Below are 18,891 nucleotides of genomic sequence, written 5' to 3'. Positions count from 1 at the left end.
CTCACTTCTTTACGAGGTTTTACACACCACCAAATTGGAATGATTTGCTCTTTACTTTACATATACTCAAAGTTCCCACCTCTACATGTGTTGTTACTTTAGTGCTTCTTCTGTCACACATTTCACGCCCAAATTTGATTTACCATTCAAGTTCTTGCTCAAAACTTACAGACCAAGTGCTTTCTCTTATTCTTTCCAATTTATTCCCTATGCCTTCCTGGAAGTAATTCCCACAATGAGGGCCACTGGTGAAGGATGAGTTGTCCTTGGAATCAAATCATTGCTTTAACATTTCTGGTGACATGAGGCTGGGCAAAGTACTCAATTAATAAGTCAAATAAGGTTTGTGATAAACTGCATTCCTCTAGTTTCCGACTACCTTCCATCCTACAGGCTCTTTGCCAATGTGACTAAACTATCCTACCATCAAGAGATATGTTGGTTTCCCACCCCCTGGATCTAGGTAGGTCCTAGATGAGTTTTGTTTAAAAAGAATATAGCATAAATTGCCCTGGTTGGTTTTGTTCAGTGGTTAGAGTGTTGGCCTGCGGTCCAGAGAGACCCAGGTTCAGTTCCTGCTAGGGGCACGTACCTTGGTTGCAGTTTGTCCCCAGCACCAGTTGGGTCAGGGCCGTACGGGAGGAGGCAGCCACTCGATATGTCCCTTTCATATCGATGTTTCTCTCTCTCTTCCTCTCTCTCCCTCCCACTATATCTGAACAAAAAATGGAAAATGTCCTCAGGTAAGGAAGGATTAAATTAAAAGAATATAGCATAAATGATGTTGTGTAGTTTCTGAAGCTAGGTCATGTGATGCCCTGTAGTGTTTGCATTTGTCTTGGAACAATGCTTTAGAATCCAGCACTGCTTTAGAAAGTGAGGAAGCTCAGCCTATGAGGAGATTCAAATAAAGGAGAATCAAAACCCTTGGCCAAAAGCCTCAAGCTACACTCCTAATCAGCAGCCAGCACCAACTGCTAGTCATGTGAATAAGGCTATTTTGGATCTTGCAGCCTTTTTCAATGTCCCAGCCAATACCATGTGAAGAACCATCCCGTTAATCCAGAAAATCCTGACAAATAATAAAATTGTTGTTTTTTAAGCCACTAAGTTTCAGGACAGTTTGTTATACAGCAACACAATAATGAAACCATAGAATAAGGAAAGTACGTAAACTATTTTATTTTCCTCACAATGTTATAAGAAAGCAACCCTTAATTCAAGTCCAATTCAGGGGCTAGGAGTTTTTTTCTTGAGGACTTTTGAAACCTATCTCTACTGATTTTGGGGTTCTTATTTCTTAAGGCTATAAGGGATTAGAGCCCAATTGTTACTTTGTTTCCTTTTCTTTCTCATCTAAAGAGATTTTCTTGTTTTTGAGATTATATGTTAAAAATGCGTATGTGTATAAATTATCATTTCTATGCATCTAGAGTGTGGAGGGTTGTACATATGCATCTCCTGTCAACCTGATTGAAAGTCCTTTTTATGAATAAAAATAAAATCCATATCAGCAGCTATATTGTTTTTTTAATCTAAAGGTTATTTGTACCATTTTTATTTTTTCTTGCTCAGATTTACTAAAAGTCTATCAGTCTTTGCCAAAGAAATAGTCTTAACATTATTGATTAATTTATTAAAGTCCATGCTATTACTTTCTGCCTTTTTTTTTTTTTTTTTAATCCTCACCTGAAGACATTTTTTCCATTTTTTGTTCAGATAGAGCGGGAAGGAGAGAGAGAGAGAGGAACATCGACATGAAAGGGACACATCGAGTGGCTGTCACCTGCATGACCCAACCAGAGTCGGGGACAAACTACAACCGAGGTACATGCCCTTAGCGGAAATCGAACCCAGGTCTCTCTGGACCGCAGGCCGACGCTCTAACTGCTGAGCCAAACCAGCCAGGGCTCTGCTTTTGTTTTTATCAATCCTTGGAGGACTTAACACCTTCTGATTTTAAAACTTATTACAAAGTTACTGTAATCAAGACTACATGGTACTGGCACAAGAATATACATGTGGATCAACAGAAGAGAATTACAAATTCAGATTTAAACTCATATATTTGTTATTAATTGATTTTCTACAAGGGTAGAAAGACCACTCAATAATATAAAAAGAATAGTTTTTTTAACGAATAGTGACAAGAAAACTGGATACCTATATGCAAAAGAATTAAGGTGGACCTTTATTTTCCACAATATACAAAATTAACTGAAAATGGATCAAAGACCTAAATGTGAGAGCTAAAACTACAAAACTCTTAGAAAAAAACTTAACTGTAAGTCCTTATAACCTAGGATTAGGCAATGGTTTCCTAAATATGTACCTCAAAGGAGATTATGAGACATGAAAAGACAATCCACAAAAAAAGAAAAAATTTGTGCAATCATATATATGATAAAAGATTTATATCTACAATATATACAGAACACTTACAAATTACTACTAAAAGACAATAATCTAATTAAAATGGATAAAGGACCTGAACAGACATTCCTCCAAAGAAGATACACAAATATCCAATAAACATATGAAAAGATGCTCAGCCCGATTGGTGTGGCTCAGTGGTTGAGCATCGACCTATGCACCAAGAGGCTGCTAGTTCTATTCCCAGTCAGGGCACATGCCCAAGTGGTGGGCCAAATCTCCAGTGGGGGGCATGCAGGAGGTGGCCAATTGATGTTCTCTCTCATTGATGTTTCCATCTCTCTCTCCTTCTCCCTTCCTCTCTAAAATCAATGAAGGAAAAAAAAAAGAAAAGAAAAGATGCTCAACATTAATCACTAAGTAAAAGCAAATCAAAGCTACAATGAGGTATCACTTCGTATCCACTAGGATGGCTATAATCAAGTTCAAAATACTGTTGATGAGAATAATAAGACTGGTGAGGATGTGGAGAAATTGAAACCCTCATATAATGCTAGTGGGAATGTAAGTGGTGCAACTGCTATGGAGAACAGTTAGGTAGGTGGTTCTTCAAAACCCTAAATATATAATTATCATATGACTCAGCAACTCCACCACTAGGAAATGAAAGCAAGGACTCAAATTCAACACAAGGAAGAATAAACAAAATGTGGTATATACACATAATGGAATATTATTTTGCCATAAAAAGAAACAAAGTTCTGATATGTGCTGCAACATGGATGAACCTTGAAAACATTATGTGAAGTGAAAGAAGCCAGACAAAAAAGGCCTTATATTGTATGATTCTATTTATACGAATGGCCCACAATAGACAAATCCATAGGGACAGAAAGTAGATTAGTAGTTGTCAGGGGCTGACGGTAGGGTAGGGTGGGAACTCTTGCAAATGTGTACAGGGTTTCTTTATAGGGTGATAACATGTTCTGGAATTAAAAAGTGGTGGTGATGGCATAATATAGGGAACAATTTAAAAACCACTGAGTTGTACACTTTAAAAAGTTAGATTTTGAGGTATGTGAATATCTCAATATAAATTTTTTTAAGGTGAAAAGGTTGAAAAAGGTGAGCTATAAATAGAAATGCAAATTAAACCAGTGAGTTAATACATTTCAAACATGTTAAAAAAGATCAAAAAGTTTATTAACACATCTGTGCTGGTGACAGTACGGGGTAAAAACATAGATACTTTTTGTTGAAGTATAAATGGGTAAAAGTCTATGAAGTACAATTTGTCAATAATGAACAATCCAATTAAAATATGGGCAGAGGACCTGAATAGACATTCCTCCAAACAGAATACACAAATGGCCAGGAGAAAAACAAAACAAAACCAACCAACTAAACAACAACAAATGGCCAGGAGACATATGAAAAAATGCTCAAAATCACCAATCATCAGAGAGATGCAAATTAAAACAACTATGAGCCGTGGCCGGTTTTGCTCAGTGGTTAGAGCTTCAGCCCACAGAACAATGAGTCCTGGGCTCAATGCCAGTCAAGGGCATGTACCTTGGTTGTAGTTTGTCCCTATCCCTGTTTGGGGTCATGTGGGAGGCAACCAGTTGACGTGTCCCTCTTGCATCGATGTTTTTCTCTCTTTCCCTCCCTACCCCTCTATCTGAAGATAGATGGAGAAATATCCTTGGGTGAGGATTAAAGAGAAAACAACGACTATGAGATCACCTCACACCTGCCAGAATGGCGGCTATCAACAAATCCTCAAACAACAAATGCTGGTGAGAATGTGGAGAAAAGGGACTGTAGTGCACTGCTGGTGGGAATACAGACTGGTGCAGCCACTATGGAAAAAAGTATGGAGTTTCCTCAAAAAAATTAAAAAATGGAACTGCAAATGGACCCAGTGATTCCACTTGTAGGAATATATTCTAAGAAGCCTGATACACCAATCAGAATATACGCACCCCTATGTTCATAGCAGCACTATTTACAATAGCTAAGATCTGGAAACATCCCAAGTGCCCATCAGTAGATGAGTGGACAAAAAAGCTGTGGTACATTTACATAATAAAATATTATGCAGCTGTAAGAGAGAGAGATCTGTTACCCTTTGAGACAACATGGAGGGACCTGGAGAGTATTATCCTAAGCAAAACAAGCCAAGCAGAGAAAGACGAATATCACATGATCTCACTTATTTGTGAAACATAATGAAAAAAATAAACTGTCAACCAAAGGGGATCCAGAGTCATGGAAGTAGGGAAGGGACTGGCAAACCTCAGAGGGATGGGGGATGGGAGGGAGGGGATAAACTAAGGAACTTGTATGCATATACGCACAACCAATCTACAGGGACACTAGGCTAAGGAAGGCAGGAGGGGTGTGAGAATGAGAAGAAGGGGGTCAATGGGGAAAAAAGGGGGACATCTGTAATACTTTCAACAATTAAAAAAACCAACAACAATAACTGCCTTGGCCAGTTTGGTTCAGTAGTTAGAGCGCTGGACCACAGACCAAAGGGTCACGGATTCGATTCCCCATCAAGGGCACATACCTGGGTTGCAGGTTCGATCCCTGGCCCTGGTCGATCAGGGTCAATCATGCAAGAAGCAACCAATTGACGTGTCTCTTTCACATCAATGATGTTCTCCCTCCCTCACTCCCTCCCACTTTATCTAAAACTCAATGGAAAAAGTATCCTCAGGTGAGGATAAACCAAAACAAACAAACAAACAAAAAACTGAATACTCTTTGAGCAATCTATGTATATGAGTATGTTTTGATTATATACTTGTATATTTTCACAAAATATCTATACAAAAATTATCAGTAGGGTATTGGTTTTACATGGTAAAAGTTTAGAAACAACACATATATGCATGCATTTGCAAAGAATGTTTATAGGACATATGTGACACTACCAGCATTCTGCCTTAGTCAAGGGGAACAGGAAGACGTGAAGCAGGGGTGGAAGATTTACTTTTCACTGGATATCCTTTTGTATCTTTTGAATTCTGTACAATGTTCATGCATTACCTGTTCAATTAATTACTTAATTTGGGTAAGTGTAGTAACTACAGACAGGGAAAAAAAATGTGTTCTAAGATAGCAGCCATAATTTTTCTTATTTTTATTCATCATTACATAGCTAGTATTAAGTGATCAGGGAATTTATAAAGGAATAAAAAATAAATTTAAATCCATTCTTGAATACAGCTTAAGGTTGTTTTACCCAAATAAAACATACGGTTTTTGCCTGCATGAACCAAGAGCCACAGAGAATAGCTACTACCCAAACATTTCAGTGTTCTTTAAGTATGATAAAGTAGCACAATCTGACAAATATTGCTTCAAAAATTAGAATGTATCTTTTTTTTTTTATCCTCCCCCGAGGACATTTTTCCATTTCTTGTTCAGGTAGAGTGGGAGGGAGAGAGAGGAACAGAGAGAGAGAGAGAAACATCGACGTGAAAGGAACACATCGAGTGGCTGCCACCCGCACAACCGAGCAGGGCCGGGGACAAACTGCAACCGAGGCACGCGCCCTTAGCGGGAACCAAACCCGGGTCTCTCAGGACCGCAGGCCGACGCTCTAACCGCTGAGCCAAACTGGCCAGGGCAGAATGTATCTTATTTCTTTTTATATTTTAATTATTTTTTTATTTTTACTTTTTAGAGAGAGAAATAGAAACATAGATGTGAGAGCGAAACATTGATTGGTTGCCGCCTGCATGCCCCCTAACATGGGATCAAGTTGGAAACCCAGGCATGTGCCCCAGCCAGGAATGAAACCGGGACCTCTCAGTCCATGGGATGATGCTCAATCCACTGAGCCACACTGGCCGGACTATCTTATTTATTATTATTATTATTTTTCTTTACTGATTTTGAGAGAGAGAGATAGAAACATCGATGAGAGAGAACATCAATTGGTCGCCTCTTGCATGCCCCCCACAGGGATCAGGCCCACAACCTGGGCATGTGCCCTGACCACGAATCAAACCGGCAACCTCTTGGTGCACGGGTCGATGCTCAACCAATGAGCCACACCGGCGGGGCTATCTTATTTTTTTTGTCCAGAAAAGGGTTAACATATCAGGCCTAAGGCTGCTATGTCTAAGGGGGTCTTAGCAGATATTTGGAAAATTGATTCTGGGCATGTTCACACCATTCTCTAACTGAAAGGGTAATAATTTACTGTGGCTAGAGTTTATATAACAATACATTTTATGCTGAATAGTTGCTTTCCCCTTCTGGGGACCTGGAAATTGGTATGTGCTGGACAGACGGTGCCTAGGCAACCAATCATCAATAAAAAACTTTGCACTGAGTCCATAATAAGCTTTCCTGGGCAGAAACACTCCACATGTTGCTGCATTTTTATTGGTAGGGAAAAGAGTACTCTGTGTTAACACCTCATGGGAGGAAGAAAGTATAAAAAAATCTAAACATGGATTCCTCTAGACATACTGTCTTATAATCTGACTGTAGATCCTAACTTGCTACACAACTGTAATAAATCTTAGGATGAGTCTCGTGAGTCCTAGCAAATCTCCCAAAGTGGGGCAGTGAGGGCTCTTGGAGTCCTGCAACATACCTTGCTTAGCAGGAAAAATATTTTTTGAATGCTATGTCATACAAACTGGAAATCATACAACCTTTACTCTACATTTGCTGCTTAGTATGCTTATCTTGTTTTTAATTTGTTGACATTTCCCCTAAAATGCATATGCATTTATTTCTTTGTTGATATTGTTTTCTCTGCTAGTTCTTATAATCATTCTGTTGTGAGGGTTTTAGTTTTACTTAAAAAAATTTTTTTTCTTTATTGATTTTAGAGAGAGAGGAAGGGAGATGGAGAAAGAGATAGAAACATTGATGAGAGAGAACATCGACTGGCAGCCTCCTGCATGCCCTCCAACTGGGGATTGGGTCCACGACCTGGGCATGTGCCCTGACTGGGAATCAAACCAGCGACTTCTTGGTGCATGGTCGACACTCAACCACTGAGACACACTGGGTGGGCAGTTGAAAGGGTTTTAAAAATAAAAATATTTAATCATTGACTTAGTCCCTAAGCAAAATGTAAGTCAACAAAGAGAACAAGTGAAGGAGAAAGAAATGTGAAGACAAAAATATTGACAAAAGTACAAACAAAATTCTGCTTAAGTACTCTACATCAATGTGAAAACAGACTTAAAAAATCTGGAGAAAACAAAATACAGAAGAACATTTCTGTTTGTTTTAATAGCATTTGAGGTTTTCCCCAAATATCTGATACATCATATGAATACAAAAAAATATAAAGCCAAATACGATATTTTCAAGTATAGCCTGAAATCAACTACAGTTCAAAAATAAGAGGAAAGGATTTTTACAGCTTATGAAATAATGTGCCATTTGATTTTAAAAATACACAGGCACCACTTCCACTTAAACATCTCCAAAGACATTTTCCTTTGGGGTAAAAAATGTTAAGTCAAATTCTGTTGTTCTAGCTATTTATCTTTAAGGGAAAGAGAGGGCTTTTAACAAAGTAAGTTTAGAGAGAAACCCCAATCAATTTAAAGTTATATAGTTACAACTATTTTATATGTGGATATACACATGAACCTAGTTACTAAAATTTTAGTCACTCAATTAGACTTCCAAAATGACTCTTTGAATATTCGGCATTGTGTTAGTGACCACTGGTCAGAAATAGCCTTTGATGAAAGCTAATTATTTTAATTTAAAAATAAAACCATAAATTTCAACATTTCTGCTTTACATAAGCATGGGGAAAAGAAACAACCAAAAAAAGACAGTACTGCTTCATTTATTTTAACAACTGCAGCTCAGTGATAGAACATATAAGTACAATATATTAGAGAAATGAATTCTGTGATCTTTATATTTATATCAAAAACTGAACAGAAAAAGCAGATTTAAATGTGGCAACAAATGGAACTTACATAAGTCGGGGTTTCCAAACTATCTGTGTTGACCAGTACTGGAGGAGGATTTGCCTTAAAGAAAGAATTGTAAATGTGTTAGCTTAACAGGAAAACTGACACATTACATATTAATGTGCACAAATGTTAGAAGCATATGAGTTAGAAGCATATGAAAGATTCTCTATTTCTTAAATTATAATTTTAAATAAACTTTGCATATGTTACATAATGTACCCAGTTGCTAGCAACAAATGGAAATAGTCATAAGCAGTTAAATTATATCTGCTTTTGAGAAATAGTTATTTCTCCTAAAACAGACAATTTTCTTAAGGTTTGCAAAGAAGTTCACCACCAGCCTTCTCAAAAAATCCACAAGTATAACAAACAACTCTTCCAGAACTCTTCCAGAATTGATTAGAAATCATTAACTTTTCTGCTCCCAAGGATTTCATGAAGTTAATTAAATCACCGTTTTTTGTTTGTGTTTTTAACCCTCACCCGAGGATATTTCTCCATTGATTTTCAGAAAGAGAAGGAGAGTAGGAGGAAGGGAGGGAGGGAGAAAGAGAAACACTGATGTGAGACACATCAATGGTTGCCTCCCGCATGACCCCAACCAGGGCCAGGGATCCAACTGCAACTGAGGTACAAGCCCTTGGCTGGAATCAAACCTGCGACTCTTTGGCACGTGGGCTGTTGCTCTAACCTCTAAGCTAAACCAGCCAGGGCCAATTCTAGTCATATAAAAAGACTATCTGGCCTGGAAGGTATGGCTCAGTGGTTAAGCACTGACCCATGCACCAAGAAGTCACCGATTCAATACCCGGCCAGCGTACATACCCAGGTTGCAGGCTTTATCCCTAGTAGGAGACATGCAGGAGGCAACAGACTGATGTTTCTCTCTCATCAATGTTTCAACCGGTCTCTCCCTCTCCCTTCCTCTCTCTCTCTAAAAATCAATAAAAATATATTTTAAAAAAGACTATCTGATATTGAAATATATACAAAGAAAAATGATATAAAGTATTAAATTTACTTAAAAATAAAGCCATGAGAGTTAGAAGTGGGAGGGGCTTTAGATCATACATAAGAGTATAGGAGTTGACGAATGTTGTAGTTAGGTGAAGAGTATGCAAGGGAGTTCACTATACTACTTCCTCTGCATTTGAAAATTTTGATAATAAAAAGTAAAGCAAGGCTCTGGCCAGTGTGGCTCAGCGGTTAGAGCGTTGGCCCGTGGACCAATGAGTCGCGGGTTCAATTCTGGTCAAGGGCATGTACCTCGGTTGGGGCTTATCCTTGGCCCTGGTCGGGTCATGCAAGAGGCAACCAGTTGACGTGTCTCTCTCACATTCATGTTTCTCTCTCTCTTTCCCTCTCTCTCCCTCCTACTCTATCTTGTAATAAATAGAAAAATATCCTCAAGTAAGGCTTAAAAAAAAAAGTAAAGTAAGAAAAACTAGATTAAATCAAGCACTAGGGGTTAATAACTAAGGCAGCTGTGAAATATTATAGATTTCAGTTGCTACTAAAATATTAGCATTCACATCAGAAAATTGATTTCCATGTAAAGTTCAGTTCAGAATAAATAATAATACAGATTAGTAAAAATAATTTGTAACTTTGACTTCAAGAACATGATTAGATAACTAATATATGTATAAGTTTATTTGTAGCTATATCTTAGAATAAACATGATCATAGTTGAAGGAAAACCATGGGAATAAAGAACTTGAAATTGGAAGAAAAACACAAATGTTCAAATTAAAGATTAAACAAGAATTTCAATCAAAACTAACATCAGGATAAGAAAACTTAGTATTTTGAAAAATATATATATAACAAAATATGGTCCAAAATAAGAGGATATATATATATATATATATATATATATATATATCCCAAGAGGCATGATTTTAATGCCTCGAACAATGGCAAAATAATGATAAAAATGATTAAGACTATATTAGTAGGTAAAGAATTAAAACATTTACCTTGAAATAAACTATACTAACTTCAGATTTTCAAAAATATGTTATTATTTTGAAACCATTTAGGTCTATGAAGGCTTGCAATTTCTGGGGGAACTACTGGATGGTAAACTGTGGTTAAATTAAGTCAATTTCATCTCTTAGCATAGTAGCAGCTACTTAAGTCCCACCCCTCAAGCCCTGTAACAGACAGCTAGCTATGCAAGTGTTCCTAGAACAGGTGGCACAAAACTCACAAAAGCCTAGGTGGGCCAAAAAAAGCTATGTCTTCCAAATACAAGGGATCAGTGATCTGATAACTGATTGCTGCTTCTCATCACAGAGGTATAAAGAGGCAGTGGTCATTATTGTTGAACCTCCCCCAGTTAATGCAAATCCCTCACCTTCTGGCTGAAGTGACTTCCAGGGGACTTAAAGGACAAGCATCTCCTCTCGTGATTTCATCTTTCTCTTTCCCCTTTTTTGAGAGCCAGACACTGAAAGCTAGGATATTCGAACACAACCATATATATGAGGAAAACAGAAAATCACTGTGTGTGCCTGGGAGAGGTGAAGGCACAGAAAAGACCTGAGAAGACCTTAAGAATATAGTGTAGGATGATTCTTAAGCACAAATATATCCTACAACAATAAAAAAAATGACAACAAAAAAATTGCAATCTAACAAACAAAAAACCCCCCAAACTAAAAACAGTAAACTGTAGGAAACAGGGAGAATCTTATTTCCAAAGTTAATTCATTATTAGATTCCAACCATCCAGTTTTCAACGACACAAACAAAAAACTCCACAAAGTGTGCAAAGAAACAGGAAAGTATGGTCCAAAGAAGGAAAAAACTGTCTCTGAAAAAGACCTGGTGGCAGATCAACTAGACAAAGACTTTAAAATAACCATCTTAAAGATGTTCAAAGCACTAAAACATAAGGTGAACAAAGCCAAGAAAAGGATGTATGAACAAAATGGAAAAATAAAAAAAGTCTATAGAAGAAAACCTAAATAAAAATCATAAGGAATGTCTGGAGATGGAAAGTACAATAACTGAAATAAAAAATTCACCAGAGCAATTCAAAGGTAGATTTGATTAGGCAGAAGAAAGAATCAGAGGACTTAAAGATAAAACAATAAAAAGTATGCCTGAGAACAGAAAGAAAAGACTAAAGAAAATCTACCAGAGTTTAATAGGCCTGTGAGCCACCATTAAGCAGACCAACACACACATTGTGTGAGTCTCAGGAGAAGAGCACAGAAAAAAAATCTGAAGAAATAATGGGCAAAACATTTCCAAATCTGATGACAGACATGAATATATACATCCAAAAAGTTCTACAAACTCAAGGTAGGATTAACTCAAAGAGATTCACACAAAGACACATTAAGTCAAACTGTTTAAAGACAAAGACAAATTTGAAAGCAGCAAGAAAGAAGTATCTTTAATAAGATTATCAACAGATTTTTCATCAGAAACTCTGGCAGTCAGAAGGCAGTATATTCAAAGAACTAAAAAAAAAGTCAACCAAGAACTCTCTATCTGGCATAACTGTCCTTTAAATGTGAGGAAGGAATTAAGATATTTTCAGATAAACAAAAGCTAAGGGAGTTCACTACCAGTAGACCAGCCCTGAAAGAAATGCTAAGAGAGTTCTGCAGGTTGAAATGAAAGGACACCATATGGTAACTGAAGATGTTTGAAGACAAATACTATTTGATTCAACTTATATGAGGTACTCAGAGGAGTCAAAATCATTGAGACAGAAAATAGAATGAAGGTTGCCAGGTCCCGGGGGGAAGGAAAAATGGAGAGCTGGCAGATGGATGATGGCCAATAGTTGTGCAACAATATGAATACAGGAAATACTGTATTACTAAACTGTAAACTTAAAAATAATTAAGGTGGTAAATTTTACATCATGTGTATTTTACCACTATAAAAAAAATTGGAAAATATATATGATCTTAATCTAATTATGACTACATTAAACAAACACAAATTGAAGACTATTATACAAAATAGCTAGCCTGTTCTCTTATAAAATGCCACACTCATGAAAGATAGACAGACTACTACTCTAGGTTACAGGAGACTAAAATACCATGAAAACTAACTGCAATGTGTGGCATTGGACTGGCCTAAGGACCTGCTTTTGTTTTTCCTCTAAAGAACATTACTGGAACAATTGGTAAAATACAATTAAAGTCTGTAGGTTATAGTATTATATTAATATCAATTTTATGATTTAGCTCATTGCACTATGGAAACATTGTTCTTAGGAAAAAAACATTAAGTATTTGTATTTAGGGGTAAAAAGGGTATAAGTGAAACTTCCTTTTAAATGTTTCACAAAAAATAGTATCATAGTCAATTATACAGGAAGAGAAATGATAAAGCAGATGTGGTAAGTAAAAATATGAACAGCCCTGGACGGTTTTGCTCAGCGGTTAGAGCATCAGCCTAAGAACCAAAGAATTGCAGGTTCGATTCCAGTCAAGGGCACAAACCTCAGTTGTGGTTTGGTTCCTGGCCTGGGTCGGGGTCATGTGGGAGGCAACCAATGATGTGTCTCTCTCACATCGATGTCTGTCTGTCTGTCTGTCTCTCCTCCTCACACTCTATCTGAAGATAAATGGAAAAATATCCTCAGGTGAGGATTAAAAAAAAAGAACAACTGGGGGATCTGGGTAAAGGTAAATGGGATTTCTTGACATTACTCTTGCAACTTTCTGTAAGTCTGAAATGATTTGAAAATAATACCAAAATAAACAAACACAAAAGAAAAGGAGAAAAGAAAAAAAAAAACAGCCACAGAACACAAATAGAGGAAAAAGGTCCTGCAGTCACATATTAGTGTATAGTTAAAAAGGCTCATCAAGGTAACCCAAAGTATACTATTCTATTTAAGATTACCAGCAAAACAGAAATATATAGTCATGCTTTAGATTATACTACTGGTCAGATCATTTAAGACTGAATACTCAGATGTTTTTTGAAATTTGAATGGTTCAGAAGCAATCAGATGCTCTGGATTCGACACACTTCGCTTATAATTACTCTCATGTCATGTGGAAATTATTTGTTAACATGTCTCTTACACAGATAGTAGGTTTCTATAAGACAAGGACAATGTCACATTCATCTTAGTATACACATGATTAGAACAAAAACAAAAAATTGAATAAAACAAATCCCTCCAAAGCACATATTTGAGTATGAGTAAAGACTCTGACACACACAAAAATAGCAATAAAGCATTTTCAACAATACCTTCATTTCATAATAGCTCCTTTCAAAACTAGTAGAAACAGAGGTCTAAAGCATCTGGTTCTAAAGCAGAATATTTACTCGGGTGGAAATAAGTCTGCTTATTTAATAGGCCAGTATCGTAGAAATTATGAGGTTATTTCTTTATTAGGAAGAACTAGCATCTGTTATTCACCTACTATGAGTTTAGTTTCTACGTGGAGAAACTGAGGTTTTGAGCAGCTGAGGAATTTCCCCACCATCACACAGTCAGAAAGAGGGGAGGCCAGAAAGTGAGCGGTAGGTCGCATTATAAAGTCCATGTTCTTTCTGCAACCTCAAGAAGCCATTGAATATATCTTTCTCTGCATCTCTCTGTATAATAAGCATGATAATTCCTACTTTAGAGGGCTTTCATAAGATTTAAATGACATGGATCAATATAAAATCACTCTGAAAAGTATAAAAGTTCTACAAATAATAAAAGACAACAACTATGATCTATCTAGCTATCTGTCTGTCTAATTTGCCTGATCCTCAAACTCCTTCTGAAGTAGTCCAGGAGGTGTTATTCCCTCATTTTAGTAGATGAAGGCAGTATAAAACCCAGAGAGATTAAGTAACTTATTTGAGTCACAAAAGCAGGACTAGACCCTATTTCTATTACATCATAATGCATCTAAAATGTAAAGTAGATCCTTAGAAGAAAAATTATATCCATTTAAAATGTCATTTATGCATATATATTATGAACTTCAAAATTTATTTGGGGACAAACATTTTAATCAGTTGTAATTTTATAATGTACAAATTATACTTGATTAATCAGGAAAATCACTTATTCTGGAAAATGAGGCACACCCATAGGCTTCTCACACAATACAATATAACTTATTAAATTCCCTTACATGGACTTTTGTAGTGTATTTAAAACCTAAAATGAGACTAAGCAGAATAAATAAGTCTCTCTCTTGTGCAGATATCCTAAATTAAAAAAAATTTTTTTGTTCAGTGGTTTATTATCTAAAAGAAATATGAATAACTAACAATATGAATAGCCAAGATCATATACCAGCTATCCATGCATTATCATCCTTTCAATTATTATAAAACATCTTAAGTTACTATTACTATCATCTTCAGTGTTACAGCTGAGTAAATAGAAGCTCATAATGGTTAAGTGAATTGCTCAGTTACACAGTTAGTAAGTGGTAGAACTGGAATTCCAAACCAGATCAAATTGACTCTAAGACCTTTATAATTACAAGGCTATGCAATATCTCAACAGTTTCCAAGTGTAGTGTGATGCTATGTTAGGGACTCTTGGAGTAAATATACCAGAGAACTCTGAACAGGAAAGGACTGGTTTCTAATGAATATAATAAGAACAGAAACTACCACAAAATTTTAAATAATTCTAGAAAACCATTTTAACATCAAAAGATGAGTTGAAGTGGTAAAATAAACTTTTTAAAAATATGTTTTTAATGATTTTTTAGAGAAAGAGGAAGGGTGCGAGAGATAGAAACATCAGTGTGAGAGAGGAACATCGACTGGCTTCCTCCTGCACAGACCCCAGGAGCCTACAACCTGGCCATATGCTCTGACTGGGAATTAAAATGGGATTTCTCAGTCCATGGGATGACACTCAATCCACTGAGCTACACTGGCTAGGCAAGAGTAAAATAAACTTTCAAATCTCCTACTAAAAAAAATATTGTATTACTAAATTCTAGATACTTGGAAAGATGCTACATTCTCAAAATAACCCTTCAGCTGCTTATTTAGAATGATTAAAATCTTAGTGTAATATCTGTAATTTCCCCTTGAATCATGTTTTTTATGATAGTCTTGGTGATTTTCATTTTTTTAGGAGGAGAGAAGGGCATGGAGATGTGAGTAATCACAGTTGATACCCCATTTTTCCCCCAAAGGTAATTATTTTGTAACTGCACTAACACAGCAAACATACTATTTTTACCTAGATTTTATGTTATAGATCAATAATTGTGAAAATTTCAAAAGATGTACTTATTTACATTTTAAATAAGATTGAGATCTTTCATATCAAAGATCATTATTACTATTATTTTAAAATATGTTTTATTGATTTTTTGAGAGAGGAAGGGAGAGATAGAAACATTGATTTATGTAACAGAGAAACATCCATCAGCTGCCTCCTTCCACACCCCCTACCAGGAATGGAGCCCACAACCCAGGCATGTGCCCTGACCAGGAATCAAACCGGGAGCTCTCAGTCCATGGGACAATGCTCAATCCACTGAGCCACACCAGCTAGGCAGAGATCGTGATTATTACATTTAATAATACTACCACTATTTTGACCTTGGATGACTCTGGTGATAAGGAAGTTAGTGTCTTAAGCCATCCCTTGGAACTATTAAAGCTCTGAAAGTGAAAAAGATTCCAAATCTGACATTTGACTATTCTTTTATTTTATTTTTTGACTGTTACATGTTAACGTTTTAAAAATCAACTTTATTTAAGAATAGTTTTAGATTTACATAAGTATTAAAAAGATAGCACAAAGATTTCCCATGTAGTTTATATACATTATTATATTTAACTAATAAATGTGAAGTATGTTATCTAATCAAATGACAGAAGGATATTTCCAAAGAAGATAAATATATACTACAAAACAAAATGCTATATAAAATGACACATCCAGTACAAGATCAGAAAGACACTGATTTTTATCTTAGAAAATAAATAAAACTTTCAAAAGCAAAAATATTTTAAAACTGTTTCACCTTTACAAGTACAAAAATCATGATAAATCTAAGGAGGGTCAATATTATGAAGTTTAGAATGTGTCCTATTTCATAGACAACCTAATAATAAAATGACAAATAGTCATAATATTTTGTCATAAAATGACAAAAATAAAAGAACCCACTTTATATTAAATCCTAAATATTTAATTCCCTAAAAATACCTATTGAAGCCCAAAGTGAATTACCAAATCTAACAAAGAAATAATTAAAACACTTTGAAAAGAATACAAATGAAACATTAAAAGCAAATTAAATTTTTATAAAGAAAAAAAAAACAAAAACCTGTGGTATGGTGGGTAGGATGACAGTATTCTCAGCAGGGACTGGCAGGACAGGGATCACAGGGACAGTGGGAGAGGAGAGAGGTACAGCTTCTGTGGGCTAAAAATCATCAACAACAAAAAATCAGGAAAAATACCAAAATGAAAAGAAAACACATAACAGAAAGTTTTGTCATAAAAATACATGATAGTTTTCATAAATAATTGAGAAATAGGTAAAACATAAACATATTACCTCAATTTAAATGAGCAAATGAGCTCTAGAAATTATTTTATTAATAATTATATCACAAATATTTTAATTACTCTGTAGTTAAAATGAGTGACTACTCCTTAAATGTTTAAGTGAAGGTAACTTACAATGCTCCTTCTCTAAGAGACAAGACACTAGCTTCACAGAGAGACTACAACATATTTTTCTACCATTCAGAATATATTTGACTACTTTCCTCCTTGTATTCAAAGAATCAAGAGTAATTCCTATCAGATAGGCAACTGGGGCTTACAAATCCACACACAAAAGATTCAAAGGACTTCAAAATGGAATCTGTGGTCCAGCTGGTGTGGCTCAGTGGTTGAGCGTCGACCCATGCACCAAGAGGTCGCCAGTTCGAGTCCCTGTCGGGACACATGCCCAGACTGGAAGCTCAATCTCCAGTGTGGGGCATGCAGGAGGCGGCCAATCGATTTTCTCTCTCATCGATGTTTCTCACTTTCTTTCGCCCTCTCACTTCCTCTCTCTCTAAAATCAATAAAGGAAACAAAAAAGTTTTTTTTTTTAAATTGAATCTGGCCCTGGCCGGTTTTGCTCCATGGTTATAGCATCGGCCTGCGGTCCAGAGAGACCCGGGTTTGGTTCCCACTAAGGGCACGTACCTCGGTTGCAGTTTGTCCCTGGCCCTGGTTGGTCGTGCGGGTGGCAGCCACTCGATGTGTCCTTTTCACGTCATCGATGTTTTTTTTCTCTCTCTCTCCCCCTCCCACTCCATCTGAACAAAAAATGGAAAAATGTCCTTGGGTGATGATAAAAAAAAAACCACACCTAAATCTATGTAATTTAAGCCAATCTGTGCTATTAACCTCTATTATCAAGAACTTTGCCTACAAAGTCATTAATTCAACTAGCATTCATTGAGTGTCTATTATGTGCCAGACATTCTGGAAAAAAAATAAAGAAAGAAGTGGGAACTCTAGTGACATAATTTAAACTAAAAAGTTTTGATATTTATACTAAATTACTCTATCTGACTTGATTTAATTCCTTTTTAAAAAAATATAACTGGAATACAGGTGTTTATTAACAAGTTCCAAACACAATAAAATGAATTAATTTATAGATATTTGATATCAATGACATATTCTACATGTATAAGAAAAATATTAAAATTATATCAATATGAGGACAATGTACATTAAAAGAGACTTAAGAAAAAATTGCTAAACTTGAAACTGCTTTTCCTCATTGATAAGAATACAAAATAAAATTACAATGTTGACCTTTTTTGTCTATCGTATCACGCAATCAAAATTTATCAAAAATGTATGAAGTCTCTTCAATAAGGTGTTGAGACAACTGGATAGCCACATGTTAAAAAAAGTTAAACCACTACCTCACATCATATATAAAAACTAACTAAAAATTAATCAACAACCTAAATGTAAGTGCTAAAACCATAAAACTCAGAAGAAAATGGGTACATTTTCATGACCTTAGATTTGACAATTTATTCTTAAATATGACCACCAAAAAAGCATAAGGGACAAAAAAAGTAAATTAGGATTTAATCAGAATTAAAACCTCTTGTACACCAAAATGCATTCATTACCAAGAAAGTGAAAAGACAACCTACAGAATGGGAGAAAATCTCTGCTAATCATATATCTGATGAGGGTTTAATATGCAGAATATACAAAGAGCTCCAACTTTACAACAAAAGGACAATTTAAGAAATGGGCAAAGGACTTAAATAGACATTTCTCTAAAGAAGATATACAAATGGCCAATATGCGCATGAAAAGATACTCAACATCGCTATTGATTAGAGAAGTGCAAATCAAAGTTACAGTATCACTTCACATCTACTAGGAGGCTGTAATAAAAAAGGAAAACAAAGTAACAAGTGTTGGTAAGAATGTACAAAACTGAAACTCTCAAAAACTGCTGGTGGGAATGAGAAATGGTGCAGCCTCTGTGTAGAACAGTTTGGCAGTTCCTCAAAAAACTAACCACAGGACTACCATATGACCCAGCTATCT

The 18,891-nt window shown here is 35.9% G+C and overlaps 1 protein-coding gene across 30 annotated transcripts in view; it reads right to left on the bottom strand.

The window, feature by feature from the left end:
- The window catches only part of DLG1 (discs large MAGUK scaffold protein 1), a 261,892-nt gene that overhangs the window by 102,762 nt on the left and 140,239 nt on the right, over positions 1-18,891 (bottom strand). For 22 of the 30 annotated variants that reach the window (XM_036243175.1, XM_036243167.1, XM_036243164.1 and 19 more), the window contains 2 exons: positions 16,637-16,735; positions 8,349-8,402 (listed from right to left, as the gene is read on the bottom strand). In XM_036243175.1, the coding sequence (XP_036099068.1) occupies positions 8,349-8,402; positions 16,637-16,735 (153 nt within the window). Of the gene's footprint in view, positions 1-8,348; positions 8,403-10,704; positions 10,726-16,636; positions 16,736-18,891 lie in introns of those variants that run through there. The other 8 variants (XM_036243180.1, XM_036243182.1, XM_036243185.1 and 5 more) reach the window with 2 other exon arrangements.

The sequence above is a fragment of the Molossus molossus genome, unplaced genomic scaffold, assembly GCF_014108415.1.
Source record: "Molossus molossus isolate mMolMol1 unplaced genomic scaffold, mMolMol1.p scaffold_m16_p_5, whole genome shotgun sequence".
In the NCBI taxonomy this organism is placed as follows: Eukaryota; Metazoa; Chordata; class Mammalia; order Chiroptera; family Molossidae; genus Molossus; species Molossus molossus.
The sequence above is the reverse complement of the archived record's forward strand: the minus strand, read 5'-3'. Positions and strand labels throughout refer to the sequence as shown.